Source organism: Asparagus officinalis, unplaced genomic scaffold (assembly GCF_001876935.1).
Source record: "Asparagus officinalis unplaced genomic scaffold, Aspof.V1 AsparagusV1_Un736, whole genome shotgun sequence".
Classification (NCBI taxonomy): Eukaryota; Viridiplantae; Streptophyta; class Magnoliopsida; order Asparagales; family Asparagaceae; genus Asparagus; species Asparagus officinalis.
Genome location: NW_017972996.1, coordinates 1,051 through 26,858, shown reverse-complemented (window position 1 = coordinate 26,858; position 25,808 = coordinate 1,051). Strand labels below are relative to the sequence as shown.

At 41.5% G+C, this 25,808-nt stretch overlaps 2 protein-coding genes across 2 annotated transcripts; one reads left to right on the top strand and one right to left on the bottom strand.

The window, feature by feature from the left end:
• Positions 1 to 5,232: 5,232 nt before the first annotated feature.
• Positions 5,233 to 6,723, top strand: LOC109828120. The gene has a single exon (XM_020395155.1). It carries the CDS (start codon positions 5,233 to 5,235, stop codon positions 6,721 to 6,723), a length of 1,491 nt encoding a protein of 496 aa, XP_020250744.1.
• Positions 6,724 to 16,338: 9,615 nt separating this feature from the next.
• On the bottom strand, positions 16,339 to 18,552 carry LOC109828121 (probable fructokinase-6, chloroplastic; the record flags this gene model as incomplete). Its single annotated transcript, XM_020395156.1, has 2 exons — positions 16,339 to 16,558; positions 18,436 to 18,552. Coding segments are annotated over 2 exons (252 nt in total), but the record flags the coding sequence as incomplete, so codon positions are not given.
• Positions 18,553 to 25,808: the final 7,256 nt, after the last annotated feature.

The following is a 25,808-nucleotide window of genomic DNA, read 5'->3' as shown; positions in this document are numbered from 1 at the left end:
CCCTTCCCCATTTCCCAGTCACCTCCTCAGTTCCTCTCTCTGACTCTCTCTCACTCCTTAGTCCTCAGTTCCACGGTCCACCTCTCTCACTTCCTCTTCCTCTTCCTCACTTCCGCAGTCTTCATGGCCGAGGCCGAAACATCTCCTCAGGCTCAGGATCTGTCTCCGGCTTTAGGGGGGACACCCGCACCCGTCGCCGTTGCCGAAGCCGAGGTATAAACTTTATCTTTTGCTCTTCTTCAAGCTTCGAACTGTGATTATTCTTTAATTTTGATTTATTTTCTTGGATACAGCAGCTAGTAAGTTGAGATGTTGGCCTATGAGTTTCCTGTTCATTTATGTACTCCTATTCTCTTATGATTTCTGAGTTTGTGCTTTGATAACGATCCTTAATTTGTTTTCTGGTATATATGTTTTCATGGATGATGATTTTGTTCCTTTTTTCCCCTCTTGTTTTTTCAAATTAAGTCGGTAACCCCTGAAATACTACTATTTAATATTTATGGGATCCCTTACCCATCACGATATATTCTATTTGATTTAGCATTTGGCAAGTCTACTATTTAAATCATTCTAAAAATGAAGTTAGAACCGAACAAACCGAACCGAACCGCACCGAACCGACTTGCAACGGTTCGGTTCGGTTTTGAATTATATGCGGTTCAGTTCGGTTGTTCAAAATTTGGTAAAAACCGACCCGAACCGAACCGTGCTCAGCCCTAAGCACGAGATTGCAGCTCAGAGATCCTTTGCTTTGTTCGACTTCAGCAAAAACTTCCCCCTTTTACGTTTCACGAGAAGACAGAGAATGGATCTAAGAGAGGAATTAGTTTGCAGGAAATAGAGGAGGGCGACGAGAACCCAACGGGAAGAGGAGGCGGCGAAAGATTTAGTAGAGGGAAGAGGAGGTGTCAGGTCAGATTTCAAGGTAGGAAGAGGAGGTGACAGTTAGAAATTGACAGCGAGAAATAGAGGTGGGTAAAAAAGGAGGGAAGCGGTGACGAGAATGAGAGTTTTTGTTTCGGGAGCTGAGAAAAGGATAAACTGGATGGATTTTGTCAGATGTCCACCCCACACCCACATGAATGAGAGGATTTTACAAATCCTAAAATATATTACTTTTTTATTATTTGGGGATTTAATATTCCAAAACTAATTTTGAAGCAAACAAATTTTATGGAATACCAAAACTCAAAAAAAAACCTCTTTTTTACATCCCAAAACTTGAAATCCATCCTATATCCCAAAAAATGAAACAAACACCCCTTTAGAGCTGCTCTAGAGAGTGAAGGATGTGTTATTTAATGATTTTTCATGTTTTGCCACGGCATGAAAGGAAGATTTGGGAACTTTTAAAAGGGGCTTGGGGGTTTTTGTGTAGATTAAGATCATAAATCTTCTCTAGATACTTTGGTGTAGTGAGGCATTTGGGGATATCTTCAAGTCTTTGACTCTCTCATATCTCTGAGTAAAAGTACATTGGCAAGGGAAAGTGCCAATGAAGTTTGAACTATTATAACAGTGGAGGATCTTGTTGACATCCCAAGCATGTTTTCTACACCGATAAAAGTCCTTTTGATAGGAATAGGGTGAGAAGTTTAGTCCAGATCATCCTATATAGGGTGAGAAGTTTAGTCTAGATCATCCTATGTGGTAGAGCTTTTACCTTTGATGAGCTTACCAAGGCAAAAATGAAATCACCTACTCTTTAAGGAGGACAATAGTTCCTCTTTTCTTCACTAGTCTGACAGGGTTCAATAGTACACAAAGATGGATGAGATGATAGTGGATTAGCCCACCACAGCCAGCAAAGGACTGAAGGGTTAATCTTCTCTGTCACGTGTTCAGTGACTAGTAGTCAGGGACCCCAGTATTAGGGATTCGGGGCAATCAAGTAAATTGATGTTAGCTGATAAGGGAATAAAAGTTACCCCTCTAGCTTCAAATCAGTAGGCTTAAAGGAGAAATTGGAGGGACTAGGTGATTCGGTTGAGCCATTCTGATTCTGTTCCTCTTGTAATAAAGTTCTAACTAGATGTAGTGGATCTCCTACAAACTTTTTTCAGCATGAAATTAATTGACAAAGAAGAAGGAAAGATGCTAGGGTTATTTTGGACAAAACTAACATGGAAAAGTTTGGGCTACTCAACCCGGTCCAATTAGGCCCCTATAATCAAGACCAACAATTAAGGGAAGACTCGTTTGATCCAACAATGAACCAAGCTCATATTGCTCGACCTCATTTTATGAGTGATTCAATAGATGCAGCATCCTCTCAATTAGGCCCACCTAGTTTTACGAAAGAAGAGAATCAAGCCTAAGAAGAAAGCACCCGACTCCAAAGCAGCCTGTGATTTCAAGCCCTTTAATAGGTATCTCTCTGCATCAGAGAGGTTTGTCCTGATGGTGTCGTCTTTGTCTTTCTCCTTAAATTCTCACAAGATGAGAAAAATAGTTGACATTGCCTCGTCATCTACCTATTATTATTTGAGAAAATTGCTTGTAGCAACCTCAAAGTAAAAACTTATGTATCCTCCTCTCCGGGGAAAATGTACATACTTTCCCACCTTTCTATAGGTAAGTTTGTGCAATTACACCCCCAACAGTGTGTAAGCCCACAATTGATTAAGAAACACACCAAAACACCCTTCTTAGTTAAGTGTGTTTGGTAACCAAAGTGTTTCTTTTTGTAGTGTTTTTTTAAAAACGCCACACCATGGTGTTTATTTTTCAAACGTGTTTTCAAAACACCATTTATAGTTATTATTTATATAGCGGCGGTGGAGGTGGCGGTGGCGACGGCGCGCAGCTGGCGGCGACCAGCGATGCCGGGCGATGACGGCGATGAGCGGCAGGTGAACGCGGCGGGTGGCGACGGCCGGGATTGGGAGCGTCGTCCGACGCTTTGACTGTTGGCCGACGAGCGGCTGGCAGACGACCCCCGGAGCGGCCTGCGGGTTTGTCGGCCCGCGGACGCCGAATTTGGCCGGCGGCGGCGGGCGGCGGACGGCCCAATGGGCAACGCGTCGGCGGCGCGACGCGAACGTGCAGGCCGCGGCGACGGTGGCGGGCGGCGGAGGGAGCGACGCCGCAGGTTAGCGCGGCGGTGAACCGGCGGGGCCCTGCAAGTGGTGGCAGCGGTGCGCACGGCGGGTGGTGGCGGTGCAGCGGACGGCGCGACAGCAGCGGCCCGGGGCGGCGGCGGCGACAGCGGGTGGTGCGGCGGAGCGAACGGCGACGAGCGCCGGTGGCGGCGACGGGGACGCGACGGACAGCAGTTTAGAGAAAACGACAGCGACCGCGGCAAACGACGATGGCGGCCACTGCGGGAGGGGTGGCAACGGGAGGCGCGGCAGGTTGGCGGCACGGCGGGAGTGGCGGTGCCGCCGAGCGGCGGCGTTTTACCGGACGGTGGGCTTAGATGAAAAAACGGAATCTCAAAACACATTTTTGGTGTTTTAAGAAAAGCGTTTATTTTTTAGATTTTGTAAAAGGGTCAAGTCAAAAAATCACCTCGGTTGCCAAACACGTTTTATTGTTTTTAAAGCAAACTCCGCTTTTTTCTCTCGAAGAAATTTTCTAAACAAACCCTTTCATAGTTTTTTTCTAAAACTAGACCCCCTTGAGGTTTTTTTTACAAAAATCGACTCATTTTGTCTTACTCCGGTTTCTAAATAGTCGGGGGTTGCAAACCCCGACTATTTAGTGCATAGAATATTAGGGTTTAGGGTTATAATTGGGGGTTTACCACCTCCTAAATAGTCGGGGTTGGCAACACCGACTATATAGGAATCGGATTAAGATAAAATGGGTCTATTTTTGTAAATAAAACTCAAGATGGTCTATATTTAGAAAAAAATTATGAAAGGATTTATTTAGAAAATTTCTTTTTTTTCTCTCTCCTACGTTTCCCGAGATCCCCCTACCACTGAACATCTCTTTTCACCTCTCTGAAAAAGAACAAATTTTCGATTTAAACTCATTTAATTTTTTTATTAAAAAATTCGACCCAATCAATTTTTTATTATCAAAACCGACCCATTTCGTGCCACGTCAGCAGCGTGGCCACGAAATGGGTCGGTTTTTTTTTTAAATGACGCCGCTAAATAGTCAGGGTTGCCAACCCCGACTATTTAGTTATGTCGGGGTTGACAACCCCGACTATTTAGCTAAGGGCACGCTAAATTAGTCGGGGTTTCCAACCCCGACTAATTTAGGCCCCTGCCTAATTGGTCGGGGTTGGCAACCCTGACCATTTGGCACAGAGGTTCACTTCGCTACGACAAAATGGTCGGGGTTCCCAACCCCGACCATTTGGCAGAGACTCTGTCTCAGCCGCGAGCGGTGAAAAAGGCTAATTGTCAATAGTCGGGGTTCACAACCCCGACTATTTGTTCACTGGGCCCCCGACCTATATAAAGGTCACGACTTCACTCTCTCAATCATTTCCGGTTCCAGCCGCGTCTCTCTCTCTCATTTTCATCGATCTCCTCCTCCCAAACTCTCTTTGAGCCACGGATCGCATCTTTCTCTCCTCTTTTTTTGTGCGGAATTCTAGGGGTGAAAGATCTACAGGTACTCTCTCCCTTCTCTCTTCTTTTGACACCTAGAAATCTAGGGTTTTCTCTCCAAAACGAAATTATAGTGTTTGAACTCTATTTGTAGTGGTTTATTTAGAAATTTTATTCTTGTTGTAGTTGAAATTAAATATTTGGGGGCATAGAATACTCAATTTTAGGGTTTAGAATTTGGGGGTTGGGGGTTTACGGTTGTAATTGGGTTTTAGGGTTGTAATTAGGTTTTAGGGTATTAATTGATAATATTTTTAAATTTTTTGCATTTAAATGATATAATTTTGATTTGTATAGGTTGAACAATATGATTTTTATTGCTTGCTCTTATGGTGGAACGATTAAGTATGGAATGAATAATATGCCAATGTACGTCGGAGGGGTGACAATTTCGTTAATGATATCGGAATCATACAGTTACATTGACTTGGTTAATGAAATTCATGGAGTTACGACAATTAACCCACGAGATTGCAGGCTAAAAATAATATGCAATTGGCAGATAACTTATGATAGAACGTCCGCCGTTGAGATCTCAAACGATCATTCCATGAGTATTTTGTTTAATTTGAGCAAGTCACAACCAACGGTAGAATTGTTTATTGAAACGGTGCCACATAGTACGGGCCGAATATTCAACCCTCCAGGAGAATTTTCACGCATGTTAGATTTGGAAGTTGAGTCTGAAGGCTTTCTTTCTTCTTCGAGTGAAATACAGCGGACTCAATTTCAATATAAGGGTGGTGCACCTTCATATGAAGAGGGTGAAAGAAGCGACGCCTCTGATGGTGAAGATGAAGATAGTGCAACACTTGACAACATGCAATTTGTGGGTGAAGATGATGAAGAGAATCTGGATTGGCCAGATGAAGCTTATGTTAATAATGAATATATGGAGTACGAAGAACCACCCCCCGACGAGTTTGAGGATGATGAGTGGGTTCGTTCTTCCACAGCACATGATATCCGCATTGGTGAAAGTTCATCCAATAAAGGAGATGATGAGGAGGTTCCTTTCAGAGTTGGTGAATTATTTGAGACTAAAGACCAATTGGTAGATGCTATTCGTGATTACTCAATCAAAAAGTTGGTCAAATTCAAGCAAATTAAAAGCACTCGTACAAGTTATGAGGCAATTTGTTTTATGAATACACAAAGGCAAGGTCGGGCAGAGGGGAATGAATCTGATTACGCATGTCCTTGGAAGTTATATGCATTTGTCGGAAAGAAACATAATGGGTATTTTAGGATCACAAAATACTATGGTGTTCATACATGTAACAATCCAATGTTCGAGAGAGACCACAGTGGTGCCTCCGCCTCTTACATAGCTCGGTTGATTATGCCAAGATTAAAGAAGAAGCTTGAACTAAGGACCGATGACATAATTGAGAGAGTGTCACATGATAAGTGGATTGAAATATCGTATATCAAAGCGAGGAATGCAAGGAGAATTGCGATGACAAAAATATTTGGTGATTGGGAAAGGTATTACGCGACTCTGCCTCAATATCTTGATGCGATCAAAAGAAGCAATCCTGGATCTGAATACAAACTCATAACCAAAGAGGTCAATCCGGGAGTTCATAAATTCACCTCTGTATTTTGGGTATTTGGTCCTTCGATCGAGGGATTTAAATTTTTTCGGCCGATCCTTAGCATTGATGGGACACACTTATACGGTAAATATAAGGGTGTGTTGCTTGTCGCTACAGGAGTAGATGCAGATGGGGGCTTATTTCCTTTGGCCTTCGTAGTTGTAGAGGTTGATAATAGTGAAAATTGGGAGTGGTTTTTTTCTTGCATCCAATTATATATTTTTAATGTGTGGCCTCCTAGAAAAATTACTTTTATATCCGATAGGATGAAAGGTATTCCAAGAGCATTGTACAGGAGATTTGGCTCTGATCACAATCACCGCTATTGCTTACGACACATTAGAGCTAATTTTAAAAAGAGCTTTGGTCAAGTACATCTACAAAACCTTCTTTGGCAAGGGGGTGTTACACCCGAAACATGTGTGTATGATCGGATACGGGATCAAATCAAGGCAACATCTCTAGCTGCACATGATTGGATTGAGAGTAGTTTGGGAGGCGATTACGTCGACCGGTGGGCTCTAAGTAAAGATGGAGGGATCGCTATTGCATGATGACAACTAATTATTCTGAAAGCTTCAATGGTGTACTTAAGGGGGCTCGAGCAATGCCCATACAGGCGTTGGTTGCGAGGACATTTTATAGACTAAATAAGTATTTTGTCAAGCGGCGAGAGGATGGAGCAAAGTGGGGGACGTTGTTGACCCTAAAAAATGAAGAGATTATAGGAGCTCGTGTCAAGCAGGCCAGATTGACTAAGATTGTGAGATTTGCTATAAATGAATGAGAGGTTACAGACAATCACGGTCATAATTACACCGTCAATCTATGAGGAACACAATGCGCATGCACCTGTAACATTCTAGAATTGCAAAAATTGCCATGTGCACATGTTATAGCAGTTACGACCAAGCAATTTGGGGGTGCAAATACATCGTATTACACATATGCTTCTGAGTGGTACTAATCAAGCCACTATAGAGATTCATATAGTCAGTTTTTTCATCCCATTGTAGATAGTTGTTACTGGCCACCCTATAACGGGCCGCATGTGTTACCTCCTGAATTTAAGCGGCAAGCCGGACGCCCGAGATCAACACGCATAAAGTCTACGATGGATGGAGGTCGGGAAGGAGTTCCAAAAACAAATAGATGTGGATATTGTAGACAACCGGGCCACAGGAGATCTCACTGTCCCACCAATCCAAATAAATAGCAATTAATGGGTATAATTATTCTATTCTTTGTTAATTATTCAACTTCGTTTATACTTCATTATATTCTACTCCATTATATCATCATATGTGTTTCATTTATATCATCATATATGCAGTTATGGAGGCGGGGCCATTGACGTATGAGGTCCTTTATGACCAACCACGACATCGATCCACGAAGATTGACACTGGGGAGGTAATTAGATTGGTAGTTATAAATTACATTTTCATTCAAGGATTATTCTAAGTTATTGGCTGTTACTGAACATTTACACTGTTTATTATATGCAGGCCCCGAGCATTACTATTGTAGATCACACTCGTGCACACTCGAGCTGGGAGTTGACCGATCCACATGTCCAATATTATGTTCGTCAAGCATGCTTCTTTGAGTGCTCACAAATTAAATGGGTGAGAATTGATTGGGCTCTCTTGACAGCACTGGTTGAACGATGGAGGCCCGAGACAAGCACATTCCACCTGCGCCAAGGAGAGTCGACGATTACATTGCAGGGTGTAGGGGTTTTGCTTGGACTCCGAGTGGATGGAGATGCTGTCACAGGTAGCGACGACTTCAACTAGACAGGCAAGTGTGAAGTAATGTTGGGTCAAGTTCCTCACATGAGGGGTGGAAGGATCAAACTTGAATGGTTGAGAAACAATTTTATGAATGTTCCGATCGATGCGACCGAGGAGATCGTCAAGATGTATGCCCGTGCATACATACTTCACATGATCGGTACTATTCTATTCCCGGATTCCACGAAGGATTCGGTGCACGTGAGGTGGTTGCCACTCCTGGAGGATCTTGTGGATTGTGGGGGATTGTCATGGGGGAGTGCCGTGTTAGCGTATCTGTATAGGGAGATGACCAAAGTGGCTCTTGTTCAAAACAAAGAATTCAAGGGTTGTCTCACTCTGCTACAGATATGGTCTTGGGAGAGATTGCATTTGGGTTGCCCAGATTTGAGAGAGGCACGTGCTCTCGATGGCAATATTCCGTTAGGCTGCAGGTATTACTAAGTTATTTTAAAAAATATATGATTACATGTATTTTTATACATTTGTTTTAATTTATACTAACTCATTGTATATAAATTAGATGGAATGTATCTAGATCATGGCATACCTCACCAAAGGGCCATGAAAACTTCTATAGGAACGAGCTCGATCAAATGGAGGACGAACAGGTATTAAATCATAATATCTAAAAATTTTCAATCATTACATCATTTATTACTGAAATCTGCTTTACTTTATCTTTTTATAGGTCAAGTGGATGCCATATGAACAAGTTTTAGAGTCACTACCAGATATATGCACAGAAGAGCCGGATGTGTGGCGTGCTCCCATCCCGATCATATGTTTTGAGATTATCGAGATGCACGTGCCCAACCGTGTGCTCCGACAATTTGGGCTACAACAACATATCCCGGGCCCTGTGGAGATAATAGAGAGAAATCCCAGAAAAGGTGCACATCGTCAAGATTGGGAACATATTCACAGTGCTTACATCGGGAGGTGGGATAACAGGGAAGAACATTTAGTGATGGAGAGGGTTGACGCACCTGACCTAGGTGTGTATTTGCGGTGGTATTGGGGGATTACTCGCCGGTGGATATTTCAGGAGAACAAAGCCCCTAAGGAATACATACCAAGAGGCCCAGTTGAGAGAGAGTTGGTAAGTGTATAAGCAAAATATACAGTTACCTTGTGAGTTTTATTTTATTATCATCCAAATCATAATAGCTTTCTTGGGGTTTTTATCGTATAGGTACAAGAGCTCGAAGAACTTTCTACTATGGCGCATGATGCAATCCGAACAACTACCGAGCCAGGGCCGAGGAACACGTTCCTTCGCATGATCAAAAAGATTCGGTCCGCTCTTCAAAGGACGCGTAATGCAAGACGAGATGGACGTGAGGAGCGACCAATTGAGTACGGTCGTCGCCGGTTCCGAGGACACACAGGGGCAGGCTCAAGCAGTGCACATGATGAAGCTGTCAGCTCACAGCAGGCCCAAGCCGGATGTTCACAGTCAGTTCGAGTCGATGAGGATGTCATGCACTCCCAACTTCACACACAACCGGACGAGTAACTGATCCGAGCTCACGTCGAAGGTGAACGTGTCAGGGGGAGAGGGAGGGGGAGGGGGAGAGGGAGAGGAAAGGGAGTTGTATCCGATTGAAATTGAATATTATGTATTTGATTGAGTATTGATAGGATGTTTGCGTTTGAAACTAAATATTATGTATTAGATCGAGTATTGATTATTAGTATGTGAATTGCATGGTATGTATCCGATTGATTATGGTTTTTTATTTGAGATTATTGATTGGTATGTGTGTTATTGTGATTGTGATTGAATTGTGGATTGATATGTAACAGCAGGAGTTTGAATTTCCAGCGGAGTTCGTATTTCCAGCTATTTTTAGCTGGAAGAGTCTGCCAAATGTTCGGGGTTGGGAACCCCAACCATTTTGTGCACGAACACAAAATGGTCGGGGTTCCCAAACCCGACAGTTTTGTCATAGTGAAGTGAACAGCACCTACCTCTCTGCCAAATGGTCGGGGTTGCCAACCCCGACCAATTAGGCAGGGGCCTAAATTAGTCGGGGTTGGAAACCCCGACTATTTTAGCGTGCCCTTAGCTAAATAGTCGGGGTTGGCAACCCCGACTATTTAGCGGCGTCATTTAAAAAAAACCGACCCATTTCGTGGCCACACTGCTGACGTGGCACGAAATGGGTCGGTTTTGATAATAAAAAGTGGATTGGGTCGAATTTTTTAATAAAAAAATTAAGTGAGTTTAAATCGAAAATTTGTTCCTCTGAAAAATTCTTCTCCCTTCTTCTTCTTCTTTCTGAACTGAAAATACCCAACTCCTGATCCTAATATCATAAGCTTCTATCCCTCTTCTTCTCAAAAGATCAATTGAGAAATCAAAACCCTCAATTTTGAGCCCATTATAAAATTTTGGTGTTTTTTGATGAAATCTACCCTAATCCATGGCAAAATCATGTTCATCAATTAAATCAGCAACATAGAAGGATGATTTGTAAGTATGAATTTGTCATTTGAAGTAACTATTTTTTTCTTGATTTATAAATTCGTAAGCAATGCAAATTAATTTTTCATGGCTTTGAAATTGGGTAAGAGAGATGTGGAGTTTCAATGGCTTTGAATCAATGTCTAGCTTTGATTAGGGGTTATTAGATAGTAGTTTTCCAATTCGTGGTATTTCAAAAAAAATTCAATTAGTTTTTCAATTTGGATCTTTGCAACTTCCATGCAATTAAACTGGCAGTTTGTGATGAGATTTCACTAAAAAGAAACAGAACAGACAGGCTTTGCTACTCATTGAAAGTCTCTGTACAAAATTTTTGTGTGAATAATTGAGTTAGCATTAGAATGCTGACTGTTTGAGTGAGTTTATATAAGAAGAGACCATCTTGCAAGTGGTGAACATCTCTTGCGTGATTCTCTCATGCATACAAAATTCAAGGAGTCTAGTCTATGTATGCATCTCTGACATGCGCTTACAAACTACAAAGGAAAAGAAAAACAATGGAATAAGTATGTGGAAAATGTATATTGTGATTTTAAATTTTAAAAACATAGCTTAATGCAAATATTATGTGAATTACTAAGAAAATGGTATTCCATGCACACTGAATATATAGAAATTACTCAGTTATCCCTTATCTGTAGTATGTATCCAAGTTTCTCTATGTTCTGGAATCTTAATTTCTTATTTAATATGTGTATGTTATCTTTGTGTTTTGCAGTAAGGATGAATGTAATATATCGAAAGATAAAAGAATATGCGCAAACATACAAGGGTATTGTGATTTTTTGTGGAAGAAATTGTTCCGCATATGAGGCCAAAAATTTGAAATGCTTATGGATCATCCAATTTAAAAACCTATATTAGATTTGGAGCAATTCCAGCTGATCAAGCAACAATGTTGTTACTCCTTGATCATCTTGATTTGGCGACTGGAAATTTCTTTTTCAATGATAATCAAACAGGAAAAAAGCGGGGATATACTTTTGATGTGAAATGGGTGCAAAAGCAAACTAGAATAAAGCACGAAGTGGAGAAACCTAAACCCAATCATGATACAACTAATAGGATTTGGAGTACCCACTTCAACATGAAACAATAGAAAGAGTATAAAAGCGGATGAGAATGTGTTGAACATTTAAAGTATCTTATAGTGATATGGACTCCAACTGTAAGGATGAATATTCCAAGGCATATGTTCAAGTATATAACTAGCGTAGATGTAATAGATAATTTCCCTTGTGTGGCTATAATATATAAAGAAGTATGAGATTCACCAAAGGCTGCGAAGATAGCTACAAAGGAACTACATACTTGAATGGTTGTGCTCCCTTGCTATCGGTGAGTGTAAAAGTTATTTCTGACATTTGTAGTTGTTAACATGTGACTATTGTCACTCATATGTGACATTCGTATTTACATGTGATATTTGTTATGCATATGTGACATTTATGGAATGTTACATTGAGTTTTTCTAGTTTTTCTATGTGATAGTTATCCATGTTTAGTGATATTTGACTATTAGTGAGCTGATTTCATTGTTGCTTTTTTGGAGCTCTAGTGTTATGATAGCATAGGCATCAAAAAATATGTTAGAGTCAAAGATCGAAAGCTACCCATGACTAATTGGACACTGAAAGGTAAGAAAGCGGGTTCATTATAAAGTACGACAATTCTGAAGAAGTCTGAAGCCGCAATCCACATCTTACTTGAACAAGAGATGTCATGGTACATTCATGAGGAGATTAAGCAAGATCATACAAGTAGGAAGTCTAAAAGAGAGGAGAAATCAGACACTAAAACCTCTATTAAAAAAGTGTTAAAAAAGAGGAAGATAATAAGGGGGAAATCCACTATTGCACGGGTAAGACAAATTTCTTGTTCTTAATTTTATTATCAGTGACATTTATATTTGAATTGTTATTAGTATTTTTATAATTTACTATTTATTGTTAAGATGTGAATTGTGTAAATTTTATGTGATATATGTAGTTTCTATATAATATTTATAGCTAATATTTGACTTCTACTTCTTATATGTGACATTACTAACTAAAATGTTAATTATTAATGTAGATTCTTGAGCAAAAGTTTAAGGAGGCAAATAAAATGCAAGAGGAGATTAATAATTTGGAATCGGAAGGGAAGATGAAATTTTGGAGGAATAAATCTCATATGGAGAAGAAGTATTTTCACACCTCTCTTGAGAAGCCAATGTTGAATGAAACATATGAGAAAGTAATTGTAAGACTCACCAAAGGCCATTGAGGATATTGACAAAAGGTTTGCACAAGTGAAGGAAAATTAGCTAATGAAAGGCAACATTTACATGAAAGACAATTAATTTGTGGATAGACTAATTAGGGTAGTAAACCATTGGAATGTCTTGTGCAATCAAATATTTAATCTTTTGTTGTCTCCTTAGTATGCTAAGATTTAGAATAATAGCTTTTAAACCGTATTGAGAGTGCAATTCCTTTCTAATGTTAGTTGGGGTGATATAAGGATGACTCTTCATAATTGATTATAGTATACTAACGATTCACCTCCTCGATGCTCTAGAATAACCAGCGGTGTTGTTATGTCGTTCACAAGTATATTGAGGAATAAATTATTTTTATATTTTATAGTAAAGGTCAACACATGACTCAATGGTGAAGCGTGAAACACTCACATGCATTTTGTTTCTTTCTTGAACATGCAATTAGCACGAATTTGTTCTAGCTCATTATTAACATATTTAAAAGAGAACTTTTTAACTATAGAGTAGTATATAAAAGCTATTTTAGCTTCTTTTGCACTTTCAAATTGTTGCCCTTCTCCAATAATTACCCCGTGCCACCGTGTGGGGATACCCGTCGAGTCACTTACTATGTCATCCATAATCCACACTTGGTCTCCTTGAGGATTGTCATTTGGAATCCTCTCTAATTCTTGGATACGCCCCGATAATTGTGAGTTTAGAGTAGGAAGATTATAGGTTGAATAAAACATATGATACATATAAGTCACGTGTAAAAAATAAACGACAATTAATTTGTAAAGGTGACTAGTAAAATCTAAATGTCACTTGTAAATGCTATAGGTCACATGTAAGAAGTTAATATCACAGTTTTCAACATTACGTGTTTACAGAGGCTGAAAGGAATCTTCTGAATACTTACTTAACCTCTGTTTCTGCCCTTATAGCATGCATGGATCCTTCATCTTTTTTAGAAATTATCATAGTTGTCATATAAAACAAAACCCCATTGTACGATAATCTATTATGTTGGGAATATCTTCATCTTTTGAAAGCTCAAAGGAGACATTGAGAAACTTCTCGAGAGAGTAACTTATCAATAAACTTTCATACGCTAATTTTAAATTCTCTGAGGCATGCATCTTCAATTCAGCTAGGCTTGTTGTAGGACTTACTTTAATGCGGTTAGCATTGGTTTTCGATGTAATCACACATAGTTAAGACTTATCCATTTGGTTGTTGAAGAAGTTAAGAGGAAAAAATGAAGAGGAGAGAAGATATGAAAGAGATGTAGTTTGGTTGTCGAAGAACTTATGAGTAGAATCCAAAGAGGGGAAAGATATGGGAGAGCACCTAAATGGTAAGTACAAAATGTTATGGCAATTACTTCCAGAGAACAAATTTTATCCCCCCCCCTAACCACCACCACCACCACCACAAAAAAAACCCCTCTCATTGCCATTAATGCAAGATTTTCTCTTGATTTTTTCTTCTAGCTTGAAATTTTTCTCCCATTAATTGTCAAACCCTATTGGCTTGCCAAAAATTGAGTAAGACAAAAAAAAAATTTCACAACGCATAGAGTTTGACTTTTAATCTTTTTTTTTTGGTTGGGGGTATTTCATCATGGACAATTAGGTCCAAGTGCTAAAATGAGTTTAACTTTTAATCCTTTTTTTTTGTTGGGGGGGAGGTGGGGTGGGGTCTTCCCTTTCTACAATTTACTTTTATAAGCAATTTTCGCTATTATTTTTCAAGAAAAACTATTTTTTGGTGTTCTACATTATGTTAATCACCTTTTAAAAAATTCCAAATATATCCCAAAAATTATACATTCAACCTCCAATAATGTGACAACTTCATGAACGGATAAGTTTGGAGGGGAAAAAAATCACCATCAGACCAATGATCTCAACCAAAAAATTCGAAAACCGTCATCTCAACGAAACCTCCTCCTAACTAGTTCCTTTGCTTTCTTTCGAAATATACCGACTTAAAAAACCATGCTCAAGAAAAATGCCACAATCACAAAAAACACGTTCAATAAACAAATATGACTTAAATTCATGATTACCGTGCACCTAAATCAGTTGTCTTTTGTGAAAAATTCAATAGACTTATGGAAATGGAGTCTTTTACTGTTTAAGAAAATCCATTCTTTTTGGTATATCCATATGTTAGTCCAATTTTAAAAATAAAAATATTTCAAACATATCCCAAAAATTATACATACAACCTCCAACAATTTGACAACTTGTCATAGGGGAGAATGACAAAGATAACCATCAGACCCATGATCTCAACCAAAAAAATCCGGAACTGCCATTTTATAACCAAAATGGTTCAAACTCCTAGTAACTGCTTCCTTCTTCTTTCCAAAAATTGTGACTGTCGTTCAAAAGTCCTCCATAAAACCAATCACAGGAAAAGGTTATATCACAACGTTTACTTATTCTGTCTCCAGTACCAAATTACACAATATGTATAGAAATTAGATGGATAAAGATACAGAGAAACAGAAAGATACAAATTTCATATACGAAGAAATTTCATCGCAATCACACCCCCGGGGTGGCAAACGGGTCGGGTTGGGTTAGGTCGGGTCAATTATGACTCGACCTGTATAAGTGTGACCCGACCCGACCCATTTAATAAATGGGTCAATATGATTCGACCCGTTTATTAAACGGGTTAGCCGACCCGATCCATATAACCCAAATGACCCGTTTTTAGTTTTCAGGGTTCAATGTGATTTGCAGATTGTTTGGTTGACACATATGTCGTAGTTTTCAACATCTCCAACGCCTTGGAGCAATGATGAGCATCATCTAACAGAAAGGCAACAAAGAGAAAAAGAAAAATGATACAAGAACATAAGACGAACAGTAAATATATGCTAGCAAAAAAAACATTTGGAAGCAATAAATAATTTCATCCAAATCGCTCGAAGTAACACGTCATCCTAGTTTTACCAAAACAAATCATCCAAATAAAAATTTCATCCAAATCGCTCACCTTGCTCATTTCTAGCGGTGAAAACGATGGAGGCGGTCTCGTCACTGATCAAGCACTCAGAGCTCTTGGTCTGACGAAGGTGAGGAGACGCGGCCCGCCCCTTTTGAAGCACCGTGTTCGAGGTCTCACCGTCGCTCGCTGCTCCCTATCGCTCGCAGTCACTCGTCGTCACTTGCCCCCATCGCTCGTTGCCCTCGCTCGCCGCCGTTCGCCACCACAGAATCAAGCTCTGGGGTTTCTGAAAGAGTCAGTCGGGTTCTGGTTCTTCACTTCTTATTCGGAGGTTTGTGATATACGGGTCAGTCGGGTCAACCCGAATTGACCCATTTAATAAATGGGTAAATTTGGGTTGACCCGTTTATGACCCAACCCATATAATTTGACCCATATCCATTATAAACGGATCGGATCAGGTTGATGGGTCGGGTCATAAATTATCACCCCTAATCACAAGCCCTCCATTTACCTATTCTTTTTGGCCCTGATGAAGATATTTTAGTTGTACGTCTATTTTAGTTGTTTGTCCTTTGATTACCCACAATCTTTTATCACAGCCACAAAAGCAGGTGGGATCTCTAGCAGTGTCAATAATTTTACGGTCCTTAATACACAATTTTATCTTTCATCGAGAAACAAAAAACAAGACATTACTTGCAACAGTTCAATCGTGCAGAAATCTCAAAGAAAAATAATAGAATGCAACATCAGCTCATCTAAACAACTATATTAACCAAAGCATCGAGCACGGCTTGTCTAGTTGGCAAAGCTGGGATAGCTCCTCTCCCCATTACTGTCAATGCTCCACATGCATTTGCAAACTTGAGAGCATCTCTAAGTCGACCTTCATCCTGTTTTAGCATTGAACAAGAGAAGATCAGTCTACAATATAGAACAAGCCAGAGCATAACTTGCAACAAATATTTACCATGCCTCACATGTAAATTAATGAGTACATGTGTCAACAAGTTCGCTGCAAATCACTTGGGTAAATTGAAAACAAATCCCTACATTGGTGACCACTTGTATCCTCTAAACTTTTTATTTTAGGTTATTTCGTAGAAACAACCTTTAAAATATAGTCATTCTATAGAAACCACCTCTGGTTTTCTATTTATACATAAACCATCTTTAAAGTTTTTTTCTTTTGCAATCAACCACTTAGACCTACTTTGAAGTCATGTTTTTTCAGTATTCCTGTAACTATTAGTTGTCATATACCAATTATATTAGAGAGATAGTCCTTAATTAAGGTTAGGTGGGGTTATCAAAAAATTTATCTAAAAAGTAGGTCCAGGTGGTTGATTGCAACAAAAAGCACTTTAAGGTAGTTTATGTATAATTTGAAAATAAAATGTGATTTCTAAAAGCTGACCATATTTTAAAGAGGGTTTCTATGAAAGAAAAAACCTTTATTTTATCAGGAGTTTTTCTCCTGAAACTCAGCTGAAAAAACTTTTTGCCATCAACTTACATGGCAATTTAGTATTTTTTTCCAGTAAAACCATGGAAACTTTAAGTCATTGCCACATAATTCTAGGAGTGTCCATTTGGGTCAGCCTGAAAATCTAGGGTCGGGCCAAGCAAAAGGCCTGACCAAACCAGGACCCGGGCCCGATTTTCTGTAACATACTTTTATAGGTTTGTCTTAGTTGTGTCAGTCGAGGAAGACATTTATGTGATATTATACTGTCAGCTGGTGCAGTAAAACCAGCAAAGCATACTTGAGAATATTCATGCCCTAAATAAAGCATATGTAGCTAGAAATTCATCAATAGCACTATCCTGTTTAGTGATGGTCATTTAGCATGCGTGATGTTGAGCTTTCCTGTATTTAGTTAGTTTCCTATATTTAGTTTAGCCCCACATTGATTAGAGTCAAATTATTTGTAATCCTAATACTATTAATAAGACTTGTGAGTAGAGGGACAAATCATCCTCTCTAGTTACTTTTTGATTACATGGTATCAGAGCTAAGGTCATGGTCCAAGTAATTTTACAAAAAAGAGAGAGAATGGGGAAAAAAGAGAAAAGATGAAGTCCAATGTGAAGCCCGAATGTGTCGGGAGCCAACAGATGCTCGTAGGAGTGATATAGTCTAGTTAACCACCATGAGTGAAGTGAAGATCATATGGATGTTTGATAACCATGTGCTGAATGCATGGTCTAGTTAGCCTACGAGTAAAGTGATACAATAATAAGTAAATTGGTTTAACCAAGAGTGAAATAATACAAAAGTTAGTGAATCCCGTAGAAGATTAAATTATAGTTGAATTGAACTGTACTCGCAAATTAAAGGGGAGGTGTTGGGGTGATTAATATGTGATACAGTCACACATCAAATAAGATAAGAAGGAACGATGAGTTTAAATAGGAGTTTGGGTCAATACCTAACAACTATAGCTTTTGATTTAAAATTAATTCATAGCTTCTGCCTAAGGCCCATTAACTCCAGATTGTGCCCAATTTCTCCCCAACACATGAGATGTATACGAAGCTAAATATATATCAGTTGGTAAAGCCCCCAGACATCTCTGCTTCAACCTACTAACTAAATTAAGTATTCTGAACAGGACAAATATGTCAGAGATTTTTTGTTGTGAACTTCAACTATTATCATGAAGAATACAGAAAACAGATATTGCAAATTTCAAAGATCTTAAGAAAAGAATTGTACAATAGCAAAACATTGCTATAAACTTGTTTGCAAGAATCCATGAAAGTTTACCTGAAGCAAGGAAATATCAGCAGCTAACTGAGATAATATTCCGGCAACAAAAGCATCACCAGCACCAGTCGTGTCTACTTGATCCACCTTTACACCACTTACCCTCCCATGGAATTCCTGTAATGGTGAAAGACATAAATGCTCAGGCAAAGAAGGGGGTCAAAGAGAAGAGGGGGAAAAAGAAAAAAAACCAGTTGTACATGAAATGAACTTGCTCCATAATACTGGGGGGGGGAAAGAGAATTAGTTTCAGGAGTTTCAGATCTACTTGGACAAGAACAAGCAAAATAATGGCTGATTTCTCAGGTTAGAATTAATACTTATTAGATAATTCAGTATTTATGAGCTTTTAAAGAGGTAATAAGTGATCCATGTATATAATCAACTTAAGCCTTAAATTTTAGGCAACAATAACCATCAGTTATTGTAGGCGTATAAAACTGCCTATGGGTCCCTTAGCACAGCTCGGCACGGTGATTCGACAAACCAACGAACCATCTGGGCGATGAATCCAAGAATGATCGTTAAACCACAATATCGAAGCTAAATGAGACGCGATGAAGCGGATTAATGAGGTGACGAGGTTAACGAATCGCACGCAAACGATGGTACGGGTCGATCAATCAACGAATCATTCAACCGTAGAGTCCACTACATCAATCAAGATCGGGAGCGGACTCGAACGAATCAAGATCAAATCAGGATCCGAACTCAAACTCGAACACCGAAGCGGATTTACTTCCAAATCAGAGTTCAGATCAACAAATCAGAGTTCGGATAAACCGGAAAACAAAAAAAACCAACATTTGGAGGACTCGGCCAAAACCGAGCCACCAGGAGGTGGTTCGGTGTCTCGGCAACCTTTTGGTGGCTAGGTGCCTCGGCCACCTTTTGGTGGCTAGGTGCCTCGGCCACCTTTTGGTGGCTAGGTGCCTCGGCCACCTTTTGGTGGCTAGGTGCCTCGGCCACCTTTTGGTGGCTCGCTAGGGTGTCGGCCACACGTGCACACGGGCACAGTGACGCTTGGCTATAAATAGGAGAGGGGGTTGTTCATTTTGAAGGGTTGGAAATTTTGGAGAGAGGCGAAGCCCTGCTGGATTGGAGACTCGGAACTTAAAAAAGATTGAAACTTTGGGACTTCGGGGACTCACTCCTTCAGATCTGGTGCTCGGCGATCATCAACGTCAAATAAGGCAGGTGTTCGAGAGGATCAGATCTCAGATCTACGCAGGCATACTCCGGATCAAAGCTTGGTCTTTGATCCCGAGATTTGGACGATTGTTTCCTTGGTGAAACAATCCTCCCCGGCTATTATTTCCTTGGTGAAATAATACCCGTCGTACTGCGTAGATCCGACCGGATCTAGATCTCGCGGTGGTCCACGACAAATAATCCCGGCGCAGGCAAAGAACCCACAAAGCGAGCGGCCGCAAAACAGGAGCTCATGATTCGTTCGACAAACAAGGAAACAAAGTTGTATTGTAATCTTTATTTTTTCTTTGATCTCGTTGTAACCGGATCTTATAAAAAGACCGGATCTTTGTAACCGATAAACTGTTAACAAAGTAAATGGAATCATTAACGAAGAAAACAACTTTTTCCGCGAACAATCTGGCGACCACAGTGGGAGCCACCGATCTCGCTGCCGAGATCGATGCGTCGTAGCCGCGGATCTCAATCCCGGTCGAAGAGGAGGTCGAGTACGAATTCGACCAACAGAAGTTCGAGGAGTATCTGTCATCCTCGTCCGGATCGACCCCCCCTCGCAAGTCCAAGAAGTTCTCCTCCAGGAGAAAGGTACGTTGGTACGAAGAAGTTAAAGCTACCAACGATGATCTCATCCCGATTGACGCCAAAGTTGCGTCGGGTGAGGTTCCACCAACCTCCAACCAGATCAAGCTGGTTCCTGCCAATTCCTCCGTCACCAAAGGAGCGAATTCCTTCGTCACCAAAGGAGCGGTGACTCTCTCAAAGAGAGCCCGCCAAAGGCGACGCCAACGTTTGGCCAAAGAATTTGCCAAAGCGTTGGAGTCCACCGACGGAATCCGCTACAACGCGGATCTGAAGAACAGGAGAGGCAAACAGCCTCAACGATCGATGAATGGCGACTCCTCAAAGCCGCCAACAAACGAATGGGTCCGTGTCAAACGGAACCGTTCAACACTGGAGGAGCGCATTTGCAAGCGCCGCGCAATGTCAGTGCAGGCACGGGCTCAAGTCCAAGAGGCCCGTAAAAGGCTACAGAAGGAAGTGGCCAAGAAGACGCCACCAACCCGTCAAGTTTGGAGGCTGAAGTCTGAAGCGTCGATTCTGACTAAGGCACAATCAGTGCAGCCTTCGAAGCAGGTTCAACCTCCGGCGAGCCGACCAAAGTCGCCGGTAATTCCAATAGCTTCTCCGGGAGATCCCGTGGAATCATCCCGAAGGAGAAAGTCAGTCTTGGAGCGCCTCGGTCCAATTCCCGACGAGAGAGGCAAAGCTCCAGTCCAAGAACGTTTGGGCTCGATGAAGATACCCCGAACGACTCAACACGCTGGGGGTCGCCGTCACCTCCAACATGACAAGGAGTTCAAGCCAGCTGCGCGCACTAATTTGCGCATCGAAGTCCAAGAGCACGCTGAGAATTCACGCCCAAAAAGGCATGTCTCGAGACGCGTGACTCTTGAGAGCCCAAAAAAGGCAGTTCGCCCTCAGAGGGAAACGTTGTCGTCTGATGACGATGACGTTATACCTGAGAAATCGTACCGACACACGATAGGTTACTCCGACCTTCAAACCGACGAGTTGTACTATCGTGATGGGAGCATGAGGAAAATCAGGAAGAGGAGTCCCCGAGGATTGGAAACTCAATGCTCCTGTTCCAAACTCATTTGGGCAGTATTGTCTGAGTGCAAGGCGGTCCCTGAAAGAGTTTTAGTTTTCGAAAGGCTCAGTGCCGAAACGCCAAAACCAAGGCCTAGGCGTTTCCGACGAAGAAGAAGAGTAGTCAAAGATGGAGAATTTTTGAGGGTCACCACGAATATGACCAGCAAAGGGACGTCGACACAGGAGAATCCCAAGTCAATTCCGGAAGTACCCCGGCGTGTAACCCGTCTGCAGTCCAGAGCCATCAGACGAGGAACTTATGGTAGGATTCGGACAAGACTTCCTTCAGAAGATGAAGAATCAGATGCCTGCTCTGCGGTCGCATCGGATAATACAGTATCCAGCGAGGGACAACCCCGCGAGTCGCTGATGATAAGCATCGAACAAGTGGCCAAGATGCTCGAACAAGCCATGGCTAAACAGCAGGAGAGCTTCAAGCACGAAATGCAGATGGCCATGCAGAGTATGAGAGAAATGCATGACCAGCAAATCCAAGCGCTGACAAACCAGCAAGGCGAGCCAAATCGTCGTAACCAGATTGATCTGGAAGATGAGGAAGCTCACAATGCCAATAATCCTCCCGTCAATACAGGGGGTGGTAACGAGAATGCTGATGAAGACTCAGGTGAAAACCTGAAGATTAAAAATCTCGAGAGCAAAATCAATACGTTGATTTCCGCTCAAGAGATGAAGAAGACGGGCATTCCTTGTCCGTACCCACGAGAATGGGAATCAATCCCCTATCCGGCGAAGTTCAGTCTAATTAACTTCACGCCGTTTGATAGGAAGGGTTCACCCACGCAGCATTTGATTTACTTCAAATCGCACCTGGGTGTTATCTCTGGTAATGAGCCTCTGATGGTACGGTCCTTCGTTGACACTCTTCGTGGAGCCGCCTTTGATTGGTATCGTCGCCTCAAGCCAGGAAGCGTGGATAGCTGGGACGACATGGAGACAAAATTCCTCGCTAATTTCTTCGATGACGACACTGAGAAATCCATCGGAACGTTGCTCGATGAGAAACAAAAGGACGGGGAATTGGTCGATGCCTTCGTCAAAAGGTTCCGGAACAATGCGATGAACTGTCGGGACCCGATCACTGAGGAGTTTATTCTCCAGACTTGCCACAATAACCTCACATTGGACGTGTTGGAGGCAATGGGAACGGCACCGTCTAACACTTGGAAAGACTTGAAGGTGCGCGGTGAACAAGCCGAACGCTTCCTCCGAAGGAAGAAGGCCGAGAGGAACCGACCGACGGCTAATCCTCCGAACTCGAACTTTGCCTCTCGTGGTAAAGGCAAATCACCTGCAACAGCTGTTGACGCTAACCAGACGTCGCAAAAGCAACTCCAGACTCCGACAAGTATAAGAGTATAAACTGCTTCTTAAGACTCCGACAAGTATAAGAGTATAAACTGCTTCTTAAGACTCCGACAAGTATAAGAGTATAAACTGCTTCTTAAGACTCCGACAAGTATAAGAGTATAAACTGCTTCTCAATCCTCCGACCGGTATAAGAGGTTAAACTGCTCCCTGATACTCCAACATGTATATGAGTCTAAACTGTTTCATTTCTTTCACGGGAAGTTCCTGGAGAATTTTTATATTCTTAAGGATAACCCAGTCATGTAACTGAGTACAATGTCGGACCCAGTTCCACAAGGGAAGCTGGGGGTGGATTATTCATGTATCGGGTGGTTCCCGAAAGAATACCACGGGTGATATTCTTAGGGATAACCCAATCACTATAAAAGTGATAAGTAAAACATCCACATTTAAACTCTAAATGTCGGAATGTTTTCCATTATTGTTATCAAATTCACTAATTCTCATGAGTTATCTTGTTGAGACGAGATTCGATCCTTTTGACAGATTAATCTTTCCTCACAAAAATCCCCCACTGATCAAGTCAATTGACGATGGGTCCACTAAATTTTCTGTCCACCAATTCATGGCAATTTCCAAAGCTTGACGTGTTAAGTCCTGATTACTTAACGTCAAAACCCTTCATCGAGTGGCCAGCACAAACCAGTATTTCTACTGCTACTTGTATTCCACTCCCTTTGCTTTCACGTCAAACCTATAAAACGACTGAAGTGAATCGACGAGTTACGTGAGCAGATAGGACTTCGGAATCACGAAGACCCGGACCAATCGGGAAGCCCGGCACTGTTCACAAAAAGGACAACGCCCTCCGTGCCTCGACCACTCTAAAGACAATCCAACCATCAGAGCGGATCGAACTCTTCGTCACGCATCCAACGCACCCGGAGTCACTCAAATCCGAGTTCGTACGAAGAATCTACGGGGAAACGGTCAAAACACACCTACGGACGTCTTGGAATCCCGAAACACCCCCAGGGGTGTCTCAGAAATTCCGAGACACAGAAATTCACCTTTAGTTCGGTAATCAAACCTTCTGACAGTTAGGATTATCCGAATTTTTCGATTCTCGAAGTAGAGGTCCCACTCTTAGTTTCATCTTTCCGAATTCTGAGGGTTGAGATCCCACCTCGAGTCTCCTTTCCAGCTGAAGATAGAATATAAAATTCTTCTTCTTCAGTGTCGGGAGATAGAATATAACATTCTTCCTCTCCCATTTCGGGTTCGTCTTTGCCCCAAGAGAAGACACCAACCTTTTCAACTCCCAAAATCTGTGCCTCACAGGTACAGGGAATTTTATCCCGAATCCTAAGTAGGGATAAGTCAACGCCTAACACGCGTTGCTGGTTTAGTCTTTCACCGATTAAAGAAGACACTAGAATTCCAGTCTAGGAAGTTTATCCCGAATCCTAAGCAGGGATAAGTCTGCGCCTAACACGCGCTGCCGGTTTAGTCTTTTTCCGTAGAAAAAGACACCAGAGTTCGATTCTGGGGTATTCTATCCTGAAACCTAAGCAAGGATAAGTCTGCGCTTAACCCGCGCTGCCGGTTAGTTCCTAACCGTTAAAAAGAACACTCGTCCGCATATTCAACATTGCGGCAGGTTGTTATTAATAACACCAAAATCCATGCCTTACACGCATGGGGAATTTCATCCTGAATCCTAAGAAAGGATATGTCGACGCCTAACACGCGTCGCCGGTTTAGTCTTTCTCCGTAGAAAAAGACACCAGAGTTCAATTCTGGGGTATTTTATCCCGAAGCCTAAGTAGGGATAAGTCAGCGTCTAATACACGTTGTCGGGTAGCCTATTCCCGTAACAAGGGCGAAGTCTACGTATTCAAAGTCGTAGCACCGAGTCTAAGAGAATTCACTCTCTTAGCACAACGTTACATGCGGAATGGATTTAGACAATCCGCATGCTAGCCCGACTCAAACGGTAGTCGGTAAAGGCTTATCAAACCCGTTGATGGCTAAGGGTTTGCCAAAAATCCTATAAATACGAGAGTCACTGACGCATCAGCTTCATTAGTTGGTCTCGTAACTTGAGCATCCAACGACATTCGAAACCCTAGGGTCAACGCCGATCAACGCGTAACCCTAGGTCAACGCCAGTCAACGCGTTGCGATCAAAAAGTCAACATACGATATTCAAAACCCTAGGGTCAACACGTAACCCTAGGTCAACGCCTATCAATGCGTTGCAATAAAAGAATCAATACTCCGAAAAGTATACGAGTATAAACTGCTTCTTAATACTCCAATAAGGTATACGAGTATAAACTATTTCCTATTTTTGGTTGAGAAGTTTCTGGAGAATATTTTTAAAAAAATATTCTTAAGGATAACTCAACAACACTATGCCGGACAACGCGTCACAAATGATAACTCAACGCCAAAAATATTCTTAAGGATAACTCAACAACACTATGCCGGACAACGCGTCACAAATGATAACTCAACGCCAACAATCGATGGTCAGTTCTATGTTGAACCAACAAACACGACCTAAAGATCAGAAAATCAGGAATCGATTTCAAGTTCAAAATTCCAACAACGGTCAGACAATAAATGTAGCACCGGAAACCTTACAGACATTCGACGAAGCACCGAATAGCCTGAAGGATTGAAGGAAACAAGAACAGAAGTCATTCCAAGGTCCCGTTACACCGACTGAAGGTTGGGACAATCATATCCAAAGTATTCCAGACTCTTCTATAAAAGAACGAGACTGAAATACTTTGGAGGGGGTATCTGTAGGCATATAAAATTGCTTATAGGTCCCTTAGCACAGCTCGGCACAAACCGACGAACCATCGGGCGACATATCCAAACACGAGCGTCAGTCCACAACGCCAAAGCCAAGTGACACGCAACGAAGCGGATTAACAAGGCTACGAAGCTGACGAACCGCACGTGAACGACGGAATGAATCCACTCGCGTGCGAAATCAAACCAATGGTCCATGGAGTCAACGAGTCATCCAACCATATAACGGATTCGAACTCAGACACCAAAGCCGATTTACTGCCTAATCGGGATCCAGACTGCCAAATCAGGAATCAAGTCAACAAATAGACCAATCAACCGCATAACCGAATCACGGACGAAGCAGATACAAG

Coding starts and splice junctions, on each gene's coding strand:
- LOC109828120 (XM_020395155.1), top strand. CDS start 5,233: ATGTTAGATTTGGAAGTTGAGTCTGAAGGCTTTCTTTCTTCTTCGAGT.